The 25,631-nt window shown below is 45.3% G+C and overlaps 1 protein-coding gene across 1 annotated transcript in view; it reads left to right on the top strand.

The window, feature by feature from the left end:
* Positions 1-25,631, top strand: part of efcab7 (EF-hand calcium binding domain 7) — a 126,919-nt gene that overhangs the window by 74,154 nt on the left and 27,134 nt on the right. The window contains exons 11-13 of the mRNA XM_070887055.1: positions 968-1,116; positions 2,041-2,250; positions 10,780-10,887. Of these exons, the coding sequence (XP_070743156.1) occupies positions 968-1,116; positions 2,041-2,250; positions 10,780-10,887 (467 nt within the window). The remainder of the gene's footprint in view (positions 1-967; positions 1,117-2,040; positions 2,251-10,779; positions 10,888-25,631) is intronic.

Below are 25,631 nucleotides of genomic sequence, written 5' to 3'. Positions count from 1 at the left end.
CATGGCATAAAAGGAAATATAGCAACATAGAAAGTTGTCTGATTGGGAGAAAACAAAGAGTTATGGTAAATGGGTACTGCTCAGACTGGAGAAGGATTGGAACTATACTCAAGTATCGGTGCTGAATCCACTTTTGTTTTCTGTGTATATAGATTTGGGTATAGGTACGCAATATCTAAATTTGTTGATGACACAAAGAATATTTGGCAAACAGTGAGAAGGACTGCAAAAAAACTTCAGGAAGACACAGACAGGTTAGTGAAATGAGCAAACAGGTGGAACATGCAATTTTATGTGGACAATTGTGAGGTAGTACACTTTGGGAAGAAAAACAAGGAATAGGAGTATACACTCATGGAAAGTCACTGAAGGATATAGACGAACACAGAAACCTTGAGGTGCAAATACATAATTCCCCAAAAGTGCAGGTAAACAAAGACATAAAAAAGCCAACAGAACTTTGAGCTTTATAAATAAGGGCATAGAATACTAGTAAAGGAGCAATGATACATTTGTACAAAACATTGGTTAGGCCAATTGTGTACTTGTGGGAGTTCCATTATGGAAAGGCCATTAAAGCCACAGAGAGCATACAGCATGGATTCCAGGATGATGCAAGGATAGGAAACTAGTTATGAGAAGAGAATTGAAATATTGGAATTATTTCCACGGGATCAGAGAAGGCTAAGAGGATATTTAATAGAGATTTTGTTTTAAGATTATGAATGAATATGAATGCCTCTGTTGTTACTGCTGCCTCTCTTCAAACCACATGCATGTGACACTGGGTTATACATTGGCTGTGGCCAAGAGGTTAGGCAGGTCTCCTGCTACCAACACCTTTGCCAATGCCTCTTTGAACTGACCACTGGAAGGTGCACAACAGTAGTCGGGATGACCATGCTTTTCAAATCCTTACATGCATCCTTAAATATACCTTTACTTCATACTTCCACATTCTGCACAGAAAATTTTGATACAAAGAAAAACGAGCTGACACGTCAGGGCTTCATGGACTTGAACCTGATGGAAGCTAATGATCGGGAAGGTGATCCAAGAGACCTCTGGGTGACACTTGAATCAATGGGTTACAGCAAAGCACTGGAAATGCATGAGGTATGGTATTTATGTTTTTATGTTTATTTTGACTGATCGCAATAAGCCATTAACTACTTATAGGAAGGAAAGTGTGTAAATGTGCAAGATTTCAAGATATATATGCTTCCCAGGACAAACATTTTAGATTTTGCTCCATGAAGTTCAGGAGTAAACAGCCCTTTTAAATGTGATTGCAATTCAGTATTGTCACTAGGTTTAATGTGCAATAGGAAAAATTATTCTCAAAATGTATTTAGGATCATGATGTGTTTGTGTTCTATTCTTAATTCAACACTTCAATTTACTACCACTACTGCCACTGGTGGTGGCAGATCTGAAACCACAGTGTTTCACTCTCAGCTCCAAGTTCTCTTTCCAAACACAAACTACAACTGGAATGACAAAATATAATTGTAATGCTGGTTATTTATTTAAAGTTTAAATGCATATTTGATATGAATATTTTACACACCAGTCACTATGTTTAACTGAAATGCTAGTGATTACACTGTTTGCAACTCACATTATCACCCCCTCAAAAATCCACCCTCCATCCCTGTGTCCTTGCAGACTGCAACCCCATTTCCAACCTCCCTTTCCTCTCCAAAACCCTTCCCCCACTTCCTTCACCCCATCTTTGGCGGCCGTGCCTTCAGCCATTTCGGCCCTAAATGCTGGAATTCCCTTCCTAATCTCTTGTTCCTCCTTTAAGAACCTCCTTGACACCTACCTCTGCCTAAGCTTTTAGTCAGCCCTCTCAATAACACCTCCTTTGGCTCAGTCTCACTTTTTGTCTGATTAAGGGTCTGTGAAGAGCCTTCAGGTCTTTTTCCTACATTAAAGGCACTGAAAAAATGCAAATTGTTGTTTATCGACTTCTAAGTACTGGTGTTTTCAGAAATCTAATCCCTCATTAAAATGTGCATTCTTTTGTGTGTATAGGCTTGTCCTTTTGTTGTTAATATCTATGCAGAGAACTGCAAACTTAAGCTGACACCTATCAGTCTGGAAGTGGGTGGAAGCCTCCTCAATTCAGCTATCTGCAGATCTGTCATAAGTAAAGGAGAAGCAAAAGCCATGAAGGATTACAACACTCTGGTGATTCACAGCTACAAGACCGAAACACGAATCACGTCAGTCATTGAAAATAAAGTATGTATTGTTATCATATTTTATTTGATTATTTTATGACTCCTTTATAGTTTGTAACCTCCGTATATTTTGTCAGTATTTAATTCAGATTGAAATAATAGAAACCTTAAATCAGTGTTCATTTTTTTTTGAGTGACCACAGTCCCAAGCTATTATGTATGCAACACCTTGTAACCAGCATTCTGCTGCCACCAGAGGGCGCATCTGTTGGAGTCCCAAGAGATCCGAGCATCCCTTGGAAGCACTGCATATAAGCAGGCCTCCCATGCTGTGTCGGCACTCGAGTCAGAATAAAGAGACTGAGGTCACACTCACTCAAGTCTACAGTACTCGGTCACATTGCTTTATTTGAGACATAACAACTGGTGACAAGTAATAGATAACAAACCATCACAGGAAAATGCAGAGAACTGTTGGTATCCTAGAGAAATTCTCAGAAGGTGACGATTGGGAAGCCTTCGTGGAGCGACTTGACCAATACTTCGTAGCCAACGAGCTGGAAGGGAATGAGAACGCTGCCAAATGAAGGGCAATCCTCACCGTCTGCGGGGCAACAACCTATGGCCTCATGAAGAATCTTCTTGCTCCGGTGAAACCAACAACCAAATCGTATGAAGAACTGTGTACGCTGGTCCGGGAGCACCTAAATCCGAAGGAGAGCGTTCTGATGGCAAGGTATCGATTTTATACATGTCAACAGTCTGAAGGCCAGAAAGTGGCGAGTAAGGAGCCTTGCAGGACATTGCGAATTCGATGGATTCCTGGAGCAAATGCTGAGAGACTTTTTTGTGCTTGGCATTGGCCATGAGATTATCCTTCGCAAACTATTGACTGTTGAAACACCGAACCTGAGCAAAGCCATAGCGATAACACCAAACAAATTTTGTAGCATAAAGATGCATCGGCAAGTACTGCACACAAAGTAACGTCGTTTTCAGGCAGGAATGCATATGGCAGAACGTACACGCCTGCAGCTGCACGACCTCAGATGACTCAGCGTCTGCCATCAAGTGTGAATGCGAGGCAATTAACACCTTGTTGGCGCTGCGGAGGTGATCATCAAGCCTATCAATGCCGCTTCAAACACTATACGTGCAAAGGCTGTGGAACAATGGGGCACCTCCAGCGAATGTGCAGACGAGCTGCAAACCCTGAAAACCACCACGTTGCAGAGGAACACCGATCCATGGTGAATCAAACTGAACTAGAGACTTGAACTGAGGAGGCAGAAGTGTATGGGATACACACACCTTCACCACGAAATGTCCACCGATCATGTTAAAAGTTGAACTGAACGGAATTCCAGTATCCATTGAATTGGACATGGGTGTGAGTCAGTCCATCATGAGCAAAAAGGTCTTCGAGAAGCTGTGGTGCAACAAGGCACAAAGGCCCAAGCAGAGCCCTATTCATACCAAGCTGAGAACTTACACTAAAGAGCTGATCCCTGTAATTGGTAGTGCAACAGTAAAAGTCTCCTATGATGGAGCGGTGCACAAACTACCACTATGGATTGTACCAGGAGATGGCCCCACACTGTTCGGCAGAAGTTGGCTGGGAAAAATACGCTGGAATTGGGACGACATCCGAGCGCTTCCGTCCGTCGACAGCGCCTCGTGCCCAGGTTTTGAGCAAGTTCCTGTCGTCGTTTGAGCCAGGCATCAGAAATTTCTCTGGGACGAAAGTGCAGATCCACTTGGTTCCTGGTACACGACCCATCCACCACAAGGCACATGCGGTGCCGTATTTGGTGCGAGAGAAAGTGGAGATCGAGCTGGACAGGCTGCAACGAGAGGGCATCATCGCACCAGTTGAGTTCAATGAGTGGGCCAGTCCGATTGTTCCAGTTCTCCAAGGCGATGGCACGGTCAGAATTTGTGGGGACTATAAAGTAATGATTAACCGTTTTTCGCTGCAGGACCATTACCCACTACCCAAGGCAGACGACCTATTTGTGACACTGGCAGGAGGGGAAACGTTCACCAAGTTGGACCTGACCTCGGCCTACATGATGCAGGAGCTGGCGGAATCTTCGAAAGGCCTCACCTGCATCAACACGCACAAAGGTCTGTTCATCTACAATAGATGCCGGTTTGGGATTCCATCTGCCACGGCTATTTTTCAAAGGAACATGGAGAGCCTGCTAAAGCCGGTTCCGCGCACCGTGGTTTTCCAGGACGACACATTGATCACAGGTCGGGACACTATCGAACACTTGCAGAACCTGGAAGAGGTTCTAAGTTGGCTAGATTGTGTGGGACTCGGGTTGAAAAGCTCAAAGTGTGTTTTCCTGGCGCCAGAGGTTGAGTTCTTCGGAAGAAGAATAGCGGCAGACGGCATCAGACCCACTGATGCCAAGACGGAGGCCATGAAGCATGCGCCGAGACCACAGAATGTGTCGGAGCTGCTGTCATTCCTGGGACTCCCTAATTATTTTGGTAATTTCCTACCCGGGTTAAGTACCTTGCTAGAACCTCTACATGTGTTGCTACGCAAGGGAGATGACTGGGTATGGGGGAAATCACAAGAGACTGCTTTTAAGAAAGCCAGAAATCTGTTATGTTCCAACAAACTGCTTGTTCTGTATGACCCATGTAAACGTTTAGTGCTAGCTTGCGATGCGTCTTCGTACGGGATCGGGTGTGTATTACAACAGACAAATGAATCGGGAAAGTTGCAACCGGTCGCTTATGCGTCCAGAATTTGTCCAAGGCCAAAAGGGCCTACAGCATGATTGAAAAAGAAGCCCTGGCATGTGTTTACGGGGTGAAAAAAATGCACCAGTATCTGTTTGGGCTTAAGTTCAAGTTAGAAACTGACCATAAGCTGCTCATATCGCTATTCTCAGAGAGCAAAGGGATTAATACCAATGCCTCTGCTCGCATCCAAAGATGGGCTCTCACGTCTGCATATAACTATGTAATTCGCCATAGGCCAGGCACAGAGAACTGCGCTGATGCTCTGTCAGCTACCATTGCCCACCACCGGGGTGGAAATGGCACAATCTGCAGACGTGCTCTTGGTGATGGATGCATTTAGAAACGAAAAGTCACCGTTACGGCCTGCCAAATCAGGACATAAACCTGCCAGGATCCTTCACTGTCCCTTGTAAAAAAAAAAACTGTGTCCTCCATGGGAGCTGGTTCAGCGTCCCAGCGGAGATGCATGAAGAGATCAAGCCGTTCCAGCGGCACAAAGACGAAATGTCTGTACAGGTGGACTTTCTTTTGTGGGGTAATGGCGTGGATTTGCCTAAGAAAGGCAGGGATACGTTCATACGCGACCTACACAGTACCCACCCAGGCTAGTAATGATGAAAGCTATAGCCAGATCCCATGTGTGGTGGCCCGGCTTCAACTCAGATTTGGAGTCTTGCGTGCGCCAATGCAACACTTGCTCCCAACTAAGCAAAGCACCCAGGGAGGCACGGCTAAGTTTGTGGTCATGGCCCTCCAAACTGTGGGCTAGGATTCACGTTGACTTCGCTGGCCCGTTTCTAGACAAAATGTTTTTGGTTATTGTGGATGCTTATTCAAAATGGATTGACTGTGTAATAATGTTTGTAAGCACGTCCACTGCCACCATCGAAAACCTATGAGCCATGTTTGCCACACACGGCCTGCCTGATGTCCTTGTCAGCGACAATGGACTGTGCTTCACCAGCGCTGAATTCAAGGAATTCATGACCCGCAATGGGATCAAGCACGTCACATCTGTCCTGTTCAAGCCCGCATCTAACGGCCAGGTAGAACGGGCAGTCCAAACCATCAAGCAAAGCTTGAAACGCGTGTCGGAAGGCTCCCTGTAGACCCGCCTGTCACGAGTCCTGCTCAGCTACCGCACAAGACCCCACTTGCTCACTGGGGTTCCCCCTGCCGAACTGCTCATGAAAAGGGCACTCAAAACACAGAAACATAGAAACATAGAAAATAGGTGCAGGAGTAGGCCATTCGGCCCTTCGAGCCTTCACCGCCATTCAATCAGATCATGGCTGATCATTCCCTCAGTACCCCTTTCCTGCTTTCTCTCCATACCCCTTGATCCCCTTAGCCATAAGGGCCATATCTAATGCCCTCTTGAATATATCCAATGAACTGGCATCAACAACTCTCTGCGGCAAGGAATTCCATAGGTTAACAACTCTCTGAATGAAGACGTTTCTCCTCATCTCCGTCCTAAATGGCCTACCCCTTATCCTAAGATTATGTCCCCTGGCTCTGGACTTCCCCAACATCGGGAACATTCTTCCCGCATCTAACCTGTCCAGTCCCGTCAGAATCTTATACGTTTCTATGAGATCCCCTCTCATCCTTCTAAACTCCACTGAATAAAAGCTCAGTTGATCCAGTCTCTCCTCATAGGACAGTCCAGCCATCCCTGGAATTAGTCTGGTGAACCTTCGCTGCACTCCCTCAATAGCAAGAACGTCCTTCCTCAGATTAGGAGACCAAAACTGAACACAATATTCCAAGGCTCTCTCTAGTCCACCCTGATCTCCATGATCATGTCGAGGACAGGTGGTATCAACAAAGCATGTACCATGATTGCGCAAATTTGTCACACGATATCGAAGTCAATGACCCTGTATTTGTACTCAACTATGGACATGGTCCCAAATGACTTGCTGGCACTGTTGTAGCCAAAGAAGGGAGTAGAGTGTTTGAGGTGAAACTTACAAATGGACTAACTTGCAGAAAGCATTTGGACCGAACCAAACTGCGATTCACAGACAGCCACGAGCAACCTGAAGACGACACCACCAACTTTGACCCTCCGATACACACACAAGTGGCAACTGACATCATGGTTGACCACGAAGCTGAACCCATCATCCCCAGCAGCCCAGCAAGGCCAGCTGCGCAACAGCCAAGCGAAGGCCCAACCAACTCACCTGCACCTGTGTTTGTACCAAGACGATCAACTAGGGAGCGGAAAGCCCCAGATCGTCTCGCCCTGCAAATAAGAGTACTATTGATTGCAACACCTTGTAACCAGCATTCTACCGCCACCAGAGCACGCATCTGTTGGAGTCCCAATGGATCCCAGCATCCCTTGGGAGCACTGCATATAAGCAGGCCTCCCATGCTGTGCCAGCACTCTGGAGTCAGAATAAAGAGACTAAGGTCACACTTACTCAAGTCTACAGTACTCAGTCAAGTTGCTTTTTTTGAGACATAACACAAACCCTGTCTTGACCAAGGTTCACACTCATGGGTGTTCCAACATGCTGAACCACAGAATGATGGAATGTAGTTCTGCTCTCCTGATTTCAATCATCACAACGTAGAACAGTGGCGTGGTTCTTTCACTTCTTTGCATGTTATGATATGCTCGCATCCTAATAGCATTCTCTTTAAGAATCAGATTGGCTTATTTGGTAACCCTCTCACCTCTGAGTCAATAGGTTATGGATTCAAGCCACACTCTAAGATTTGAGTGCATAATTAAGGACTGCTGCATTATTGAATGCACCATCTTTTTTTCATTCTCGAGATATATGCGTCGCTAGCCAGGCCGACATTTATTGCCCATCCCTAGTGACCCTTGAGAAGGTGGAGGCGAGGCTTCCTCTTGAACCACTGTCGTCCATGTGGTGAAGGTATTCCCACAATGCTGTTAGGAAGGGCGATAGTGTGTGACTTAGAGGTGACGGTGTTCCCATGCACCTACTGTCCTTGTCCTTCTAGGTGGTGAAGATCGCGGTTTTGGGAGGTGCTGCCAAAGAAGCCTTCACTTGCTGCAGTGCATCCATCGTATGTCAGTGGTGGAGGGAGTGGATGTTTAAGCTGGTGGATGGCAGCAGATGAAGTGAACTGCTTTGTAGTGGATTGTCCTTGCTTCTTGAGAGCTGTTGCAGCTGCACCCATCCCAGCAAGTGGAGAGAATTTCATCATACACCTGACTTGTGCCTTGTAGCTGGTGCAGAGACTTTGGGAAGTCAGGAGGTGAGCCATATGCCACAAAATACTCAGCCACTGACCTCTAGTAGCCACAGAATTAATGTAGCTGGTCCAGTTGAGTTTCTGGTCAATGGTGACCCTCAATATGTTGATGGTGGTCGATTCGGCGATGGTAATGGCTTTGAATGTCAAGAGTAGGTGATTAGGCTCTCCCTTATTGAAGGTAGTCATTGCCTGGAACTTGTGTGCTGCGAATGTTACTTGCTACTCGTCAGCCCAGGCCACGATGTTATCCAGGTCTTATGACATGAAGGCATGGATTGCTTCATTATGTGAGACATTGCACAGTCTTCGGTTCTATTTGCAATCATCAGCGAACAGACCCACTTCTGATCTTATGATGGAGGGAAGGTCAGTGATGAAGCAGCTGAATGTAGTTGGGTCTCGGACGCTGCCCTGAAGAAATAAGCGATGTCCTGGGACTGAGATGATTGGCCTCCTGCAACTACAGCCATCTACCTGGGTGGTGCCAAGTCAGACTTCAGCAACGGGAGAGTTTGCCCCCTGATCCCCATTGATTTGGGGTCCTTGTACCATACGTGATCGAATACTGCCTTGATATCCAGGGCAATCTTTCACTTGTTCTTTGCATGTTATGATAGGCCCGTGTCCTAATAGCATTCTCTTTAAGAATCAGATTGGCTTATTTGGTAACGCTCTCACCTCTGAGTCAGTAGGTTATGGATTCAAGCCCCACTAAGATTTGAGCGCGTAATTAACGCTGCTATTTCAGTGCAATACTGAAGGACTGCTGCATTATTGGATGCACCATCTTTTTTTCATTCCCGAGATATGTGTGTCGCTGGCCAGGCCGGCATTTATTGCCCATCCCTAGTGACCCTTGAGAAGAGGTGAGGCTTCCTCTTGAACCACTGTCGTCCATGTGGTGAAGGTATTTCCACAATACTGTTAAGTAGAGATCCAGAATTTTGACCACCAATGATGAAGGAAGGGCGATATATGTCTAATTTGGGATAATGTGTGACTTAGAGGTGATGGTGTTCCCATGCACCAGCTGTCCTTGACCTTCTAGGTGGTGAAGATCGCTCTTGTAGCCATGAATTCTGCTCTTGTATTCATGTTTGGACCAAGGTTGTAATGAGATTTGGAGCTGAATGGTCCTGACAGAACCTAAACTGAATATCAGTGAGCAGTGATGGCAAGGTTGGTTCTGGAGCACTACAACACTATAGCCAGGATGCTTTTGGAGCTCATAGTCTTAACTGTATCTAGCGCACTCAGCTATTTCTTCATAGTACTTGGAATGATTCGAATTGGCAGAAAGCTGGCATCTGTGATGGTGGGGACCTTAGGAGGAGGCTGAAAAGGATCATCCACTCAGCATTTCTGGCTGAAGATGATTGCAAATGTTCAGCCTTGTCTTTTGCATTCACATGTTGGGCTCCGGCATGGTTGAGCCGCCTCCTATCATTAATTGCTTAATTGTCCACCATCATTTGTGACTGGGTGTGGTAGGTTTGCAGAGCTATGACCTTATCCATTGGTTGTACTATGCTACTTCATATCTCTCACTCTTCCATCATCATCAAAACATGACCAACCCTGGTTTACTGACGAACTTAGAACACCATTCCGGGAGCAGCTCTAGACATAGCTGAAAATAAGGTGCCAACCTGGTAAAGCTACAGTACAGGTTTACATGCATACTAAACAGCAGAATAAGCATCTTTTAGATGAGATGTTAATCTGAGGTCCTGTCTGTCTGTTCACATAGATGTTATAGATCCCTTGGCACTTATTCAAATGAGCAAGAATAGGGTTAGCGAACAGGGGCTGAGTTTTACGATTTTCCTTTACTAGGTGAAAATTCATCCAGAACCTTCGCCTCAAAACCAGAGCTTTTGCATTGCTAAATACACAAGTAAATGGGAAAAAGGGTCCTTTTTTCGTCAAACATTGTACTCTTACTCTTGGAAAGTTTCCAGACATGTTTCCAAACACGGTCTGGTCCAAAATTAGATGAATGGCAACCCCTACTGATGGGTCGTCTCTGACCCATATACCTCTGAGGCCAGAAGGGTAGGTTGGCATTTTATTTCCAGTCCTCTGCCATTGCTGCTCTTGGCACATGACACAATCCCATTGTGGAAACCCTTTCCTTGTACAGTGAGCTGAGATTTGGCAATTGGTGGACTGCTGGCTTGAACCTGTATCACTCCACTACATGGTGCCACGAAGACCTTTTTTTATAAAAATGTGCTGCCTATTAAAGTTTTGCACATCAGAAAGTCAAATGTTGTCTCTGTATCCTTTCATTACACTATTGAATTAATTTCACAATTTCCTATTTAAAGCCACAGAATTGATTCATATAGACCTAGTAAGTCATGCAAGTGCAAAGTAATAATTTCTAGTGCATCCCAACAGCTACACTGAGTAATTTTCTCAGAGGCACTTGAAGGATGATTAGAATACTGTATGGTTGTAGATAGCCACAAAAACGAGATATTTTTATCACCAAGCCAGAAATCCAAACAAGTTTATTACGGTGCAATTTTTGTTCATTTTTGGTAATTGTTTTTGTCTCGCTTTTCCTACTCTTTTACAGTCTGAAAGTAAAGTGATCGTTCATGTCAACAATGAGCAGAGTAAGAACTGTGTCAGCAGTCGGGGGCTTAGTATTTTTGCAGTGGAAGTAGCACCAAGGACAACCACAGTAAGTTGAATTGTGCACGTTCGCAATGACATAGTACACACAGAGTCTGCAACCCCCGTGTAACATATCACGACATGAAACTGTCTGTTGCTGTCTGTCATGATATCTGGCGTCAGCAATTAAAACCTCAGCAAACTGAATAACTTGCTCCTCCCCCTACTCAAATGTGCAAACCCCCCCCCTGTAAATCCTATATAGAATAATACAGATTAAGTGTCAAAGAGATGACACATCTTGGGGTTTGCAGACATTGACCAGCTGTTTAAGCTTTGATCATGCAGTTTGACATCAGCTCAACCCCTTGATATGTGCTTTGTAATGCACTGCAGCCTGTACATAGTCCCACCTTTGCTTCATCCTGTATGTCTTGACCAACAGTCCTCCCTCGACAAATAGTACCAAACACATTTACAAGTTATTAATTTCCTTTGCTGTTTGTGTGAAAATTGTTGCCGTGTTTGTCTATGGAACGACCGTGATTGCGCTTTGAAAGTTATTCATTGGATGTAAACTATTTTAGGACGTCCTGAGGACATGATAATGTGCTTTGTAAATCCCAGTTCTTTCTTTCTCACACTGTTCAATTATTTTATGAGCAGAATTAATTTGGCAAGATCAAATGTGCTTATATTGTTTGATATCTTTGTATTGTTATTATACACAGGATAACATTACAGGAAATCATTAATACACGCAGGTTTGATCTTATAAAATTGACTTAATGGTGCACGTATCTGTAATTATATTTTCAAATTATATTCAAATTTGTTTATATTAGAAAAAGGGCTTGCATTTATATAGCGCCTTTCACGACCTTGGGATGTTCCAAATCACTTTACAGCCAATGATGTACTTTTAGCATAGTCACTGTTGTAATGTAGAAAGAAAGACTATTTTAATATTTCCCCAATATGTCCTATTTTATTATCTACTTTATGACCCTTGAACTGCAGCACCACTTTACTTTAGCGAGAAATCTTGGTAATATGCTTATTGTACTTGAGTGTGGTCTTAAAATTGCTCCTTTAATTTTATTCTATATTTAGTTTTTTCTTGGGTGCAGGTAAGTCCATCTTCTCTCTGTTACACATTTTTTAGCCTGTGTGAGAAAAAAATTAGAATGCTTTTAGATTGACTAATGTGTACCATTGTGCCACCCACAGCTGATACTGGAGCTCAAGAAATTATAGCGCATTTAGTGACATTTTCTTTGTAGCCTTGATGGGTATCGAAACATGGAAAGGATTGATAGTTCCTTTTCTAGCACAAGCATTAATTGCACCACTTTAGTAAGGTGATAATTGAGTAAAATATCTAGTTTAAAAAGATGTAAGTTTTCAGAATTGAAGTGCAGAAGTCACAATAAACCTGACCTTTTTTGACTAATTAGCCCCGCCTATCTGCCTTCTAATCTCAATCCCTATTCTCTCCAGAAACACATTTAATTGTCTCTTGAATCTGTTTATAGTATTCACTTCAATGACCTTCCCAAGTAATTAATTCCATAAATGTATTGCAGTTTGGATGAGACCGTTCTATCCAATGTCACTTATTACTATCAACTCCTAATTTTTATCTTGTATTTGAACCCAACGCTGTTGTGAACAATTTGCTATGAACAATCAACTTGTTTTCATAATCTTGAAAATAAAGACCCTATAGATATGAATACTGCTGGAAACAAGTCTAGATATGTTTGTTAAATAATATATTTTAAATTAATATTTGTGCTTCAACTTTTTTGGTCCTACGCTTCCTCAGGAAAATGCACAATCTGTACTTGGGAGGAAAAGGCAGAGGAGTTGTTTGCTACCAGCCACAAGGAAACGTCAGAACCAGAATGGGAGGGGGGGAAGGAGGTTTGACTGAGGAAGGAAGTTCAGGTTTATTGTGACATCTGCACTTCAGTTCTGAAAACTTACATCTTTTTAAACTATATATTTTACTTGATTTTTTCCTTCTTGTGAGTGAGAAGTGGTCTTTACTCATAACATCTCCATAGTAGTGCAGGCGGGATTGTGAACTCAGTGGAGTGGGGGATCTAATTTGCACTCATCACTCTCTGGTACTGTGCATTGATGCATCATGTTGCACTCCTACACTGTAGTGCCCTGGGAATCCAAGATTAAGTTTTTTTTTGCACATAATCTTCATCACACCCTTCCTGCGGCTTTCTGGGTACCCTCTGGTAGATGGGAAGCCTGGCCAATTACTCCTTCTCTCCACGTGACTAATTCAGGGGTGCTGAGACCAATTCTCATGCCTCGAGGGACTGCCTATGATGATGGTGACTATTATGAGGGCTGAGTTCAGCTAACTGGGACTCCAATGTGGGACATTTTCTGTCTCAGCTACTCACCGGATAGACTCATTGAGCCCACAGTGTTGTTCTAATGAGAAGCATAAGTGGAGAGGCAAGGTATACAATGCAAGATGCCAAACAAAGTTTAAAGAACAAGGAGAGAAGCAAGGAGGAGCAGACCTTGGTGGGGTCATCAGAGGTTCCAAAACCCAGAGCACATCTGCCAAAAGCGTCTAAGCAGTCGCAGCAGGGAAGTAAGCAGGCTGCCTTTATCTCAGCTGATGCTACAGGGGTAACACCTTGTAGAAGTCGTCATCATATCATCATCATAAGCAGTCCCTCTAAAAGTGAGTTCTTGGGTGACTGAACAGTCCAATATGGGAATTACAGTCTCTGTCACAGGTGGGACAGACAATTGTTGAAGGAAAGGGTGGGTGGGACTGGTTTGCCACACGCTCCTTCCGCTGCCTGCGCTTGTTTTCTGCATGATCTCGGCGATGAGAATTACACGTAAGAGAAAGATGAAACATAAGTAGATTTACAAGGGTAGCCACTTGGGTGTTTTGTTAAGTGATTCTGTAACGTTTCCATTACTGTAGCCTCACACACACAAATCTTTATTTTCCCCACGTTCCGGTCATGGACAAATTTGCACCTTTGGAAGTGAAGTGAATGTTGAGACATAACATTACCACCAGCAATGGTGGTCAGTGTGAGAGGATTGGCTTGGTCATTGTAGGAATGCTTTATGGTGTTGCTGTGGTGTGGTGCCAACACGGCACAGCATGTGTCGGCCACATGGGTGCAATGCATAAAGTTAAGTAATTATGGCCATAATGAGCCTATCCCTGGCCTCCCAGGCAGCAATGTGCATAGGTGTTGGTGGGATCTGGACCGCAGCTTCCTCCTGCTCATCCTCCTCCTCTTCTGAAGAGCTTGTGCGCTCAGTGCCTTGCTCCTCAAGCAGTGTTAATCCTCGCTGCTTCACTATGTTGTCATCATCATAGGCAGTCCCTCGAAATCGAGGAAGACTTGCTTCCACTCTAAAAGTGAGTTCTCAGGTGACTGTACAATCCAATACGGGAATTACAGTCTCTGTCACAGGTGGGACAAGCAGTGGTTGAGGGAAGGGGTGGGTGGGGAGTCTGATTTGTCGCATGCTCCTTCCGCTGTCTGCGCTTGATTTCTGCATGCTCTCGGCGACAAGACTCGAGGTGCACAACGCCCTCCTGGATACTCTTCCTCCACTTAGGGCGGTCTTGGGCCAGGGATTCCTAGGTGCCGGTGGGGTTGTTGCACTTCATCACGGAGACTTTGAGGGTGTCCTTGAAACGTTTCCTCTGCCCACGCTTGCCGTGTAGGAGTTCCGAGTAGAGCGCTTGCTTTGGGCATGTGGACAATGTGGCCCGCCCAATGGAGCTGGTCAAGTGCTTTGATGCTGGGGATGTTAGCCTGGGTGAGAACATTGACGTTGGTGCATCTGTTTTCCCTGTGGATTTGCAGGATCTTGCGGAGGCAGCGCTGATGGTACTTCTCCAGCGCTTTGAGATGTCGACTGTATATGCCTCGATTTCAAAATTTCCATCCTTGTTTACAAATCACTCCATGGACTTGTCCCTCCCTATCTCTGTAATCTTTTTCAGCTCACAATCCCACAAGATGTCTGCGCTCCTCAAATTCTGGCATCTTGAACATCCCTCATTATAACTGCTCAACCTTCGGTGGACGTGCCTTCAGCTGCTTGGGCTCTAAGCTCTGGAACTCCCTCCCTAAACCTTTGCGCCTCTCTACCTCTCTTTCCTCCTTTAAAATGCTTGTTAAAACCTACCTCTTTAAACAAGGTTTTGATCATCTGCTTTAATTTCTTCTATGTCTCGGTGTCAAATTTATCTGTTTGTAACACTGTTGTGAAGCGTCTTGGGATGTTTTACTACGTTAAAGGTACTATATAAATAAGTTATTATTATTATTATTATTATTATTTATTATCATCCATGTCTCTGAGCCATATAGGAGGGTGGGTATCACTACTGCCCTGTAGACCATAAGCTTGGTGCCAGATTTGAGGTCCTGGTCTTCAAACACTCTCTTCCTCAGGGGACCGAAGGCTGCGCTGGCACACTGGACAGTGTTGGATCTCGTCAACGATGTCTGCCCTTGCTGATAGTAGGCTCATGAGGTATGGAAAATGGCCCACGTTGTCCAAGGCCGTGCCATGGATTTTGATGACTGGGGGGCAGTGCTGTGTGGCGGGGTCAGGTTTGCAAGAGGACCTTTGTCTTACGGATGTTTAGTATAAGGCCCATGCTTTCATACGCCTTGGTGAAGATGTTGACGATGGCGTGGAGTTCGGCCTCTGAATGTGTGCAAACATAAGCGTCATCCACGTACTGTAGTTCGATGACAGAGGATGGGACGACCTTGGATCTAGCCTGGAGGTGACGAAGGTTGAACAGGTTCCCATTTGTTCTATAGATCTTTGACTGTCAACCGTGAGGGACTATGGAGCATCCTCCTCTGTTTCGGTTGCCCCCAGAAGTTTGTTGCCATCTTCCGCCTGCTCCACAACGACATACAAGCCATAATCCTGACCAACGGATCCACCTCCGACCCAATCCACATCCGGACCGGGGCCAAGCAAGGCTGCGTCATTGCGCCAACGCTCTTCTCGATCTTCCTTGCTGCACTACTCCATCTCACTCTCAACTATGTTGTGCAGGGTGCAGCAGACCACGATGGTTGTGGAGACCCTGGCTGGTGCATTCTGAAGGGCTCCTCCAGATCTGTCAAGGCATCTGAAGCGCATTTTGAGCATGCCTATTGTCTGCTCTATGACACATCTGATGGAAATGTAGCTTATATTATATCTCTCCTCGGCTTCAGTACTTGGCCTCCTCAAAGGTGTCATGAGCCACGTCTTCAGTGGATAGTCCTTGTCTTCAAGCAGCCAGCCCGGAGATCAAGTTGGAGGTGCGAAGAGCTGAGGGAGGGTGAACTGACAAAGGATAAAGAGCCATGGCAGCTGCCAGGGAATTTGACACACATATCCATGATGATTTTCCTATGGTTGCAGACGAACTACAATTTGAAGGAATGGAAGCCCTGGCGGTTGACAAACACACCTGAATTATGATGGGGTGCCCTGATGGCCACGTGTGGACAGTCGATGACGCCCTGCACCCATGGGAAGCCAGCCTGAGTGACAAAGCCGAGCGTCCGCTCAGTAACACTGCCTTCATCAGTGCCAAAGTTGTAATAATTGGCTGACTTGTCAAACAGTGCATTCATGACCTATATAATGCCGACTGCGAGATGCTGCAAATGCCTGTTGCACATCCCTGAAAGGAACCTGAGGCGAAGAAGTTGAGGGTGCTGGTGACTTTGACAGCCACTGGTAAGGCCTGTCCACCCGCTCCTCTGGGCTGCAGGTCTTGCTCCAGCAATGTGCAAATGTCAGCGATGACCTGGCACGATAGCCTGAGCCTCCTTCGGCACTGCTGCTCACTCATGTTGAGGAAGCTCATCCTTTGCCTGTACGAAGAAAGACTGGATAGACTAGGTTTATATTCACTGGAATTTAGAAGAATGAGAGGGGATCTCATAGAAACATATAAAATTCTGATGGAATTAGACAGGTTAGATGCAGGAAGAATGTTCCCGATGTTGGGGAAGTCCAGAACCAGGGATCACAGTCTAAGGATAAGGGGTAAGCCATTTAGGACCGAGATGAGGAGAAACTTCTTCACCCAGATAATTGTGAACCTGTGGAATTCTCTACCACAGAAAGTTGTTGAGGCCAGTTCATTAGATATATTCAAAAGGGAGTTAGATGTGGCCCTTACAGCTAAAGGGATCAAGAGGTATGGAGAGAAAGCAGGAATGGGGTACTGAAGTTGCAATTGATCATATTGAATGACGATGCAGGCTCGAAGGGCTGAATGGGCTACTCCTGCACCTATTTTCTATGTTTCTATGTATAACCTGTGTTGGGGGTATCACCTCCAGCGCGCTGCAGCCCTGTGCTGATGCCCTCTGTCCTATGCAGCATCAGGTGGTTGAGGAGAAGGTTGGTGCTGCTGGTGTTGGGGCTCATTGTCGTCTGATTCTGAGGAGCAAGGTGAGACTGTATGACACCAATACTGATGGAATAGACGGCATTCCAAGTAGAGACGACCGAAGCAATCTGTCAATGATGTGATAGGTTTTAACAATGAGATGACACTGGATGGCGACTTTGCTGGAATGACTTGCAGCCTGTTGAAAGCTCAGTCTGTGCTGACAATGCAGTCAGCAACAGCTTCTGCCTGAGGAAAGTGATCAGCTGTGAGGTGGGATTGATTATTGTACTTTCCATGCTGTGCACCAAACAGCTGGATCCATGGCCACTCAACTTCCACCTCAGATTGACAGATGTGGTTCCCAAGCGGCATGATTCCTGTGGTCATCCAGTGAAATTTGAACAGTAGTGTTAAAAAGACTCGAGGGTCTGACAAGTACCTCATAATTTAAATTAGCTCGCCTGCCTCTGGCGTTCGGGTCGCTGCCGCGCTGACAGACGCGCCCTAGGGAAAGGCGCGTGGGGGCAGAATGATGGCAGGTTCCCGACCCGCTGCAAGATTTTTCAAATTTCCCACCCGACCCACCTCCAATCACGCCTGCACGTACCCCAGAAAAGTCCAGCCCAAGTTTTGCATTTTATCAGCTTGCAGATTGTAAGAGAAAGGGAAGACTGAGAGATTGAGGTCTACAGTTCTGAAATCCTTGGAAAGAGCATGTTAGAGTAGCAGACTGTGCGATAAGTCCTGATTTCAACACATTGTGAATGCAGGGAGAAGACCATTTGTGGGAGAGCATTTTTGCAGTTTAATAATTTATCTTGTTAAAGTGATATAAGTTACCTTGTTTATTTACTTGCTTTGTTTTTTCACTAAAACAAAAATATTACTATTATGCAATTTTAAAAAATGGCATCAGTTTTTTTTAAAGTCTAATTATGGGGAGAAAAATGACTGGGTGGGAACGATTATAAGCAAATATCATCTGAGTTTCAGTTAACATACACCACTTGAATGTGATGGTCCTTTTAATCAAAAATATTTGACAAACTTTTTTTTTGTTTGGACATATTGAAAAGCCGTGCATCATTTTCATTGCAATTACAAGTTTTGAGATGATTTATGTTACCACTTTGTGCATTTGCAACTAAACAGGAAAGGGTGTGCTGATCCAATTCTCAGGAAAATAGTATCCATTTAAAATAGAATTTTGCACGCAAAGATGCTTAGACTGTTGAAATATTAAGAATGGTTCTGGCTGAAGTGAAATTTGTTCTCAAGACTGCTCTACTAAGCTAACATTTGCTGTAAGGATTTTCCTTTTAATAATATTTCCTTTTTTGGGTGGTGGGAAGGGTTTGGGCGATCCTGCCAAGTCTCCATCAGTAGTTGTCCTGAGAAAAGGGTGGTGGGCCTTCTCCTTGAACTGCCACAGTCCTTGTGTCGATGGTGCTCTTTCTTACAATGGTATTAGGTAGGAAATTACAGTATTCTGACCCAGCGATGATGAACAAACTACGATCTATGTCCAAGTTAGGATGGTGTGTGCACAGGAGGGCAACTTTGTCGTGACCGCATTCCCATGACATTGATACTCTTGTCCTTCTTGGTGGTAGAGGTCACAAGGGAGGCAGGTGCTGTCAAAGTAACCTTGGTGAGTTGCTGGAGTTCATTCTGCAGGTTATACATAGAAAATAGGTGCTGGAGCAGGCCATTCGGCCCTTCGAGCCTGCACCACCATTCAGTATGATCATGGCTGATCATGCAACCTCAGTACCCCACCCCTGCCTTCTCTCCATACCCCCTGATCCCTTTAGCCGTAAGGGCCACATCTAACTCCCTTTTGAATATGTCCACTGAACTGGACTCAACAACTTTCTGTGGCAGAGAATTCCACTCTCTGGGTTCATAACTCTCTGGGTGAAAAAGTTTCTCCTCATCTCGGTCCTATATGGCTTACCCCTTATCTTTCGACTGTGACCCCTGGTTCTGGACTTCTCCAACATCGGGAACATTCTTCCTGCATCTAACCTGCCCAGTCCCGTGAGAATTTTATATGTTTCTATGTGATCCCCTCTCTTCTAAATTCCAGTGAGTATAAGCCTAGCCGATCCAGTCTTTCCTCATATGTCAGTCCTGCCATCCCGGGAGTCAGTCTGGTGAACCTTCGCTGCACTCCCTCAATAGCAAGAACGTCCTTCCTCAGATTAGGAGACCAAAACTGCACACAATACTCAAGGTGTGGTCTCACCAAGGCCCCATACAACTGCAGTAAGACCCCCCTGCTCCTATATTGAAATCCCCTCGCTATGAAGGCCAGCATGCCATTTGCTTTCTTTACTGCCTGCTATACCTGCATGCCTGCCTTCAATGACTGATGTACCATGACACCCAGGTCTCGTTGCACCTCCCCTCTTACTAATCTGTCACCATTCAGATAATCTGCCTTTCTGTTTTTGCCACCAAAGTGGATAACCTCACATTTATCCACATTATACTGCATCTGCCATGCATTTGCCCATTCACCTAACCTGTCCAAGTCCCCCTGCAGCCTATTCGCATCCTCCTCGCAGCTTGCACTGCCACCCAGCTTAGTGTCATCTGCAAACTTGGAGATATTACATTCAATTCCTTCGTCTAAATCATTAATGTATATTGTAAATAGCTGGGGTCCCAGCACTGAACCCTGCGGCACCCCACTAGTCACTGCCTGCCATTCTGAAAAGGACCCGTTTATTCCCACTTTTTGCTTCCTGTCTGCCAACCAGTTCTCTATCCACGTCAATACATTACCCCCAATACCATGTGCCTTAATTTTGCACACTAATCTCTTGTGTGGGACCTTGTCAAAAGCCTTTTGAAAGTCCAAATACACCACATCCACTGGTTCTCCCTTATCGACTCTACTAGTTACATCCTCAAAAAACTCTAGAAAATTTGTCAAGCATGATTTCCCTTTCATAAATCCACGTTGACTTGGACCGATCCTGTCACTGCTTTCCAAATGCACTGCTATTACATCTTTAATAATTGATTCCAGCATTTTCCCCACCACCAATGTCAGGCTAACTGGTCTATAATTCCCTGTTTTCTCTCTCCCTTTTTTAACAAGTAGGGTTACATTAGCTACTCTCCACTCCATAGGAACTGAACCAGAGACCATGGAATGTTGGAAAATGACCACCATGCATCTACTATTTCTAGGGCTCTGGGATGCAGACTATCAGGCCCTGGGGATTTATCGGCCTTTAGTCCCTTCAATTTCCTTAACACTATTTCCTGACTAATAAGGATTTCCCTTAGTTCCCCCTTCTTGCTAGACTCTCGGTCCCCTAGTATTTTCGGGAGGTTATTCGTGTCTTCCTTAGTGAAGACAGAACCAAAGTATTTGTTCAATTGGCCTGCCATTTCCTTGTTCCCATTATGAATTCACCTGATTCTGACTGCAAGGGACCTACATTAGTCTTCACGAATCTTTTTCTCTTCATCTATCTATGGAAGCTTTTGCAGTCAGTTTTTATGTTCCCTGCAAGCTTACTCTCATATTGCAGTCACAGTATGCCATTGGTGTAGGAGGTGGCAGTGGTACCAATTAAATAAATTGCTCTATCCTGGATGGTGTCGAGCTTCTTGTATTGTTATGGCTGTAGTCATTTATGCAAGTGATGAGTATTCCATCACACATCTGACTTAGGAACAGGAGTAGACCATTCAGCTCTTCAAACATTTTCCACCATTCAGTTAGATCATGGCTGATCTGTACTTTAACTCCATTTAATTGCCTTGGTTCCATATCCTTGATATCCTTGCCTAACAAAAATCTTATCAATCTCAGTTGTGAAATTTTTTGTGACCTAACCTCAACAGCTTTTTGGGAAAGAGAGTTCCAGACTTGAACTACCCTTTGCATGAAGAAGTGCTTCCCGATTTCCCCCCGGAACGGCCTAGCTCTAATTTTAAGGATATACCTCCTGGTTTTGAATTCTCCCATTAATGGCATGAGGCTTATAGATGATAGGCTTTGAGGGGTCAAGAGGTGAGCTACTTGTTGCAGAGTACCTAAAACCTGTCCTATTCTTCTTGCCACGATGTTGATCAGCTTCTGGTCACTCGTGAATCCAAGGAGTTTGGTGGAGGACTCAGTGATGATGGTGCTGTTGAAGGTCAATGAGAGATGTCTGGGCTTTCTCTTGTTTGAGATGATCATTACCTGACATTTATATTACCTGCCACTTGTCAGCCCATCCTGCTGTATAATACGTCATTATCAGGAGTCTCTGATTTGTCATGCTGCTTGTCAGACATCCAATATTGGATGAGCATAAATTTCCTCCAACTAAATATTGGGAAGACTGAAGCCATTGTCTTTGGTCCCTGCTACAAACTCCATTCCCTGATCACCTTTTCCATCACTGGCAGGGTGTTGTGTTTGACCCTGAGATGAGCTTACGACTACATAACCGCTCCATCACCAAGATTGTCTACTTCCGCCTACTTCCACCTTTGTAACATCATCCGACTCTGACCCTGCCTCAGCTCATCTGCTGCTGAAACACTCATCCATGCCTTTGTTATCTCGAGCCTTGACTATTCCAATGCTCTCCAACCGGCCTTCCCTATCTCTGTAACCTCCTCCAATCCTACAAGCCTTCAAGATCTCGGTGTTCCTCCAGTTCTGGCCTCTTGTGCATCCTAATTTTCATTATCATCATCATAGGCAGTCCCTTGGAGTCAAGGATGACTTGCTTCCACTCTTAAAGTGAGTTCTCAGGTGACTGAGGAGTCCAATGCGGGATCTACAGTTTCTGTCACAGGTGGAGCAGACAGTGGTTGAGGAAAGGGAGGTTGGGGAGCCTGGTTTGCCACACGCTCCTTCCACTGTCTGCGCTTGGTTTCTGCTTGTTCTTGGCGATGGGACTCTATGTGCTCAGCGCCCCCCAAGATGTACTTCCGCCATTTTGTGCGGTCGGTGGGCCAGGGATTCCCAGGAGTCACTGGGAATGTTGCACTTTATCAAGGAGGTTTTGAGGGTGTCCTTGAAACGTTTCCGCTGCCCATCTGGGGCTCACTTGTCGTGTCGAAGCTCCATGTGGAGCGTTTGCTTTAGGAGTCTCGTGTCGGGCATGCGGACGATGTGGCCCGCCCAACGGAGCTGATCGAGCATGGTCAGTGCTTCGCTGCTGGGGATGGTGGTCTGGGAAAGAACACGGACGTTGTTACGTCTATCCTTCCAGTGGATTTGCAGGATCTTGCGGAGGCAGCGCTGGTGGTACTTCTCCAGAGTTTTGAGGTGTCTGCTGTATATAGTCCACGTCTCTGAGCCATACAGGAGGGCGGGTATCACTACTGCCCTGTAGACCATAAGCTTGGTGCCGGATTTGAGATCCTGGTCTTCAAACACTCTTTTCCTCAGGCGACAGAAGGCTGTGCTGGCGCACTGAAGGCGGTGTTGGATCTAGTCATCTATGTCTGCTCTTGCTGGCAGTAGGCTCCCAAGGTATGGAAAATGATCCACATTGTGCAAGGCTTCGTCGTGGATTTTGATCATCGGAGGTGGGGGGGCTGGTGGGGGGGTCAGTGCTGTGTGGCGGGGTCAGGTTGGTAGAGGACCTTTGTCTTACGAATGTTTAGCGTAAGGCCCCTGCTCTTGTACGCCTCGGTGAAAGTGTTGATGATGGCTTGGAGTTCGGCCTCCGAGTGTGCGCAGACGCAAGTGTCGTTTGCGTACTGTAGTTCATTGACAGAGAATGGGACGACCTTGGATCTGTCCTGGAGGCAGCAGAGGTTGAACAGATTCCCATTTGTTCTATAATTTAGCTCCATTCCAGCGGGGAGCTTGCTAAAGGTGAGATGAAGCATTGCAGCAAGGAAGATCGAAAAGAGCATTGGTGCGATGACACAGCCTTGCTTGACCCTGGTCCAGATGTGGATTGAGTCTGTGGTGGATCCATTGGTCAGGATCATGGCTTGCATGTCATCGTGGAGCAAACAGAGGATGGTGACAAACTTTTGAGGGCAGCCGAAACGCAGGAGGACGCTCCATAATCCCTCAAGGTTGACAGTGTCAAAGGCCTTTGTGAGGTCAAAAAAGGTCATGCACAAGGGTTGGTGCTGTTCCCTGCATTTCTCTTGTAGTTGTTGCATGGTGAAGATCATGTCCGTTGTGCTCCTTAGTGGACAGAATTCGCATTGTGATTCTGGGTGGAGCTCTTCAGCCACAGGGAGAAGACGATTGAGGAGGATTCTTGCCATGACTTTCCCTGTGGCCGACAGCAGGGAGATTCCTCTGTAGTTACCGCAGTTGGACTTATCCCCTTTTTTGAAGATGGTCACGATTACGGCGTCCCTGAGATCTCCTGGCATGCTCTCCCCCTTCCAGATAAGAGAAATGAGGTCATGTATTCGTGCCAATAGATCTTTTCCGCCATGCTTTAGTGCTTCGGCAGGAATTCCATCTGCTCCTGTTGCCTTGTTATTCTTCAGCTGACGGATGGCCTTTTCTACTTCGTTGTGCTGAGATTGTGGTAGGTAGCATGCTGCGGAATGGAGTCAAGGAAACTCTCAGCGAAGACAGAGTCTCGGTTAAGGAGATCTTCGAAATGCTCTTTCCAACTTTGCTGACTGCCTCTCTGTCCTTGATGAGTACATATCCATTCTTGGCCAGTAGTGGGGTAGGGCCTTGGGTGCTCGGGCCGCAGGTGGTCTTGACTGTGCTGAAGAATCCACGCACGTCATGGTTGTCAGCTAACTGCTGGATCGCCTGTGCTTTCTCGACCCACCATCTGTTTTTTAGTTTGTGGGTTTTTTGCTGGACCTCTGCCTTCAACCTTCTGTAGAACTGCTTCATTGCTCTCTTTTTATCGATTTTAATCATCCCACCATTGGCCGTAAGCTCTGGAATTCCGTCCCCAAACTTCTCCGCCTCTATCTCCTCACTTAACACGCTCCTTAAAACCTACATCTTTGACCAAGCTTTTGGTCCTGATATCTCCTTCTGTGGCTCGGTGTCAAAAATGTTTTTATTGATAATGCTCTTGTTAAGCGCCTTAGGACATTTTGCTATGTTAAAGGCAGTACATAAATGCAAGTTGTTGTTGAGTCATGAATGGAGCTCAACACTGTGACCTTATGATGGAGGTAAAATCATTAATGAGGTAACTGAAGCTATTTGGGCGAAGGACATTTCCCTGAGGAACTCATGCAATGATACTCCTGGGGTTGTGATGATTGTCCTTCAACAACCACAACCATCTTTGTGTCTAGTTTGACTCCAGCCACTGGAACATTTTCCTCTTGACCCCCATTTACACCAGTTTTGCTAGGGTTCCTTGGTGCCATACTCCGTCGAATGCTGCATTAATGTCGACGGCAGCTGCTCTTGCCTCTCATCTGGCATTCAGTTTTTACGTCCATGTCTGGATCAAAGCTGTTATGAGGTCTGGGTCTGAGTTGTTCTGTCATAACCCGTCTGAGCACTGGTGCGTAAATGTTACTTGATGACACTGTTGATGATGACTCCTTCCATCACTTTACTTATGAATGAGAGGAGGCACTAATTGGCCGGGTTAAATTTATCCTGTTTTTTGTGGGTAGAACATATCTGGGAAATCTTCCTCGTTTTTAAGGTGATTGGCATAAGAACCAAAGGCGACGTAAGAATTTTTTTTTTTACACAGCGAGTGGTTCAGATCCAGAATGCACTGCCTGAAAGGGTGGTGGAGGCTGACTCAATTATATCTTTCAAAAGACAAATTTGCTGGAGTTCTTTGAGGATGTATTGGGCAGGGTGAATAAGGTGGAACCAGCGGATGTGGTGTATTTGGATTTCCAGAAGGCATTCGATAAGGTGCCACATAAAAGGTTACTGCACAAGATAAAAGTTCACGGGGGTAATATATTAGCAGGGATAGAGGATTGGCTAACTAACAGAAAACTGAGAGTCGGGATAAATGGGTCATTTTCCAGTTGACAAACAGTAACTAGTGGGGTGCCGCAGGGATCGGTGCTGGGTCCTCAGCTATTTACAATCTGTATTAATGACTTGGATGAAGGGACCGAGTGTAATGCAGGCAAGTTTGCTGATGATACAAAGATGGGTGGGAAAGCAAATTGTGAGGAGGACACAAAAAATCTGCAAAAGGATATAGACAGGCTAAGTGAGTAGGCAAAAATTTGGCAGATGGAGTATAATGTGGGAAAATGTGAAGTTATCCACTTTGGCAGAAAAAATAGAAAAGCAAATTATAATTTAAATGGAGAAAAATTGTGAAGTGCTGCAGTACAGAGGGACCTGGGGGTCCTTGTGCATGAAACACAAAAAGTTACTATGCAGGTACAGCAAGTAATCAGGAAGGCAAATGAAATGTTAGCCTTTATTGCAAGGGGGA

Source organism: Pristiophorus japonicus, chromosome 8 (genome assembly GCF_044704955.1).
Source record: "Pristiophorus japonicus isolate sPriJap1 chromosome 8, sPriJap1.hap1, whole genome shotgun sequence".
Classification (NCBI taxonomy): Eukaryota; Metazoa; Chordata; class Chondrichthyes; family Pristiophoridae; genus Pristiophorus; species Pristiophorus japonicus.
Note: the sequence above shows the minus strand (reverse complement) of the source record. Positions and strands in the feature narration are given on the sequence as shown.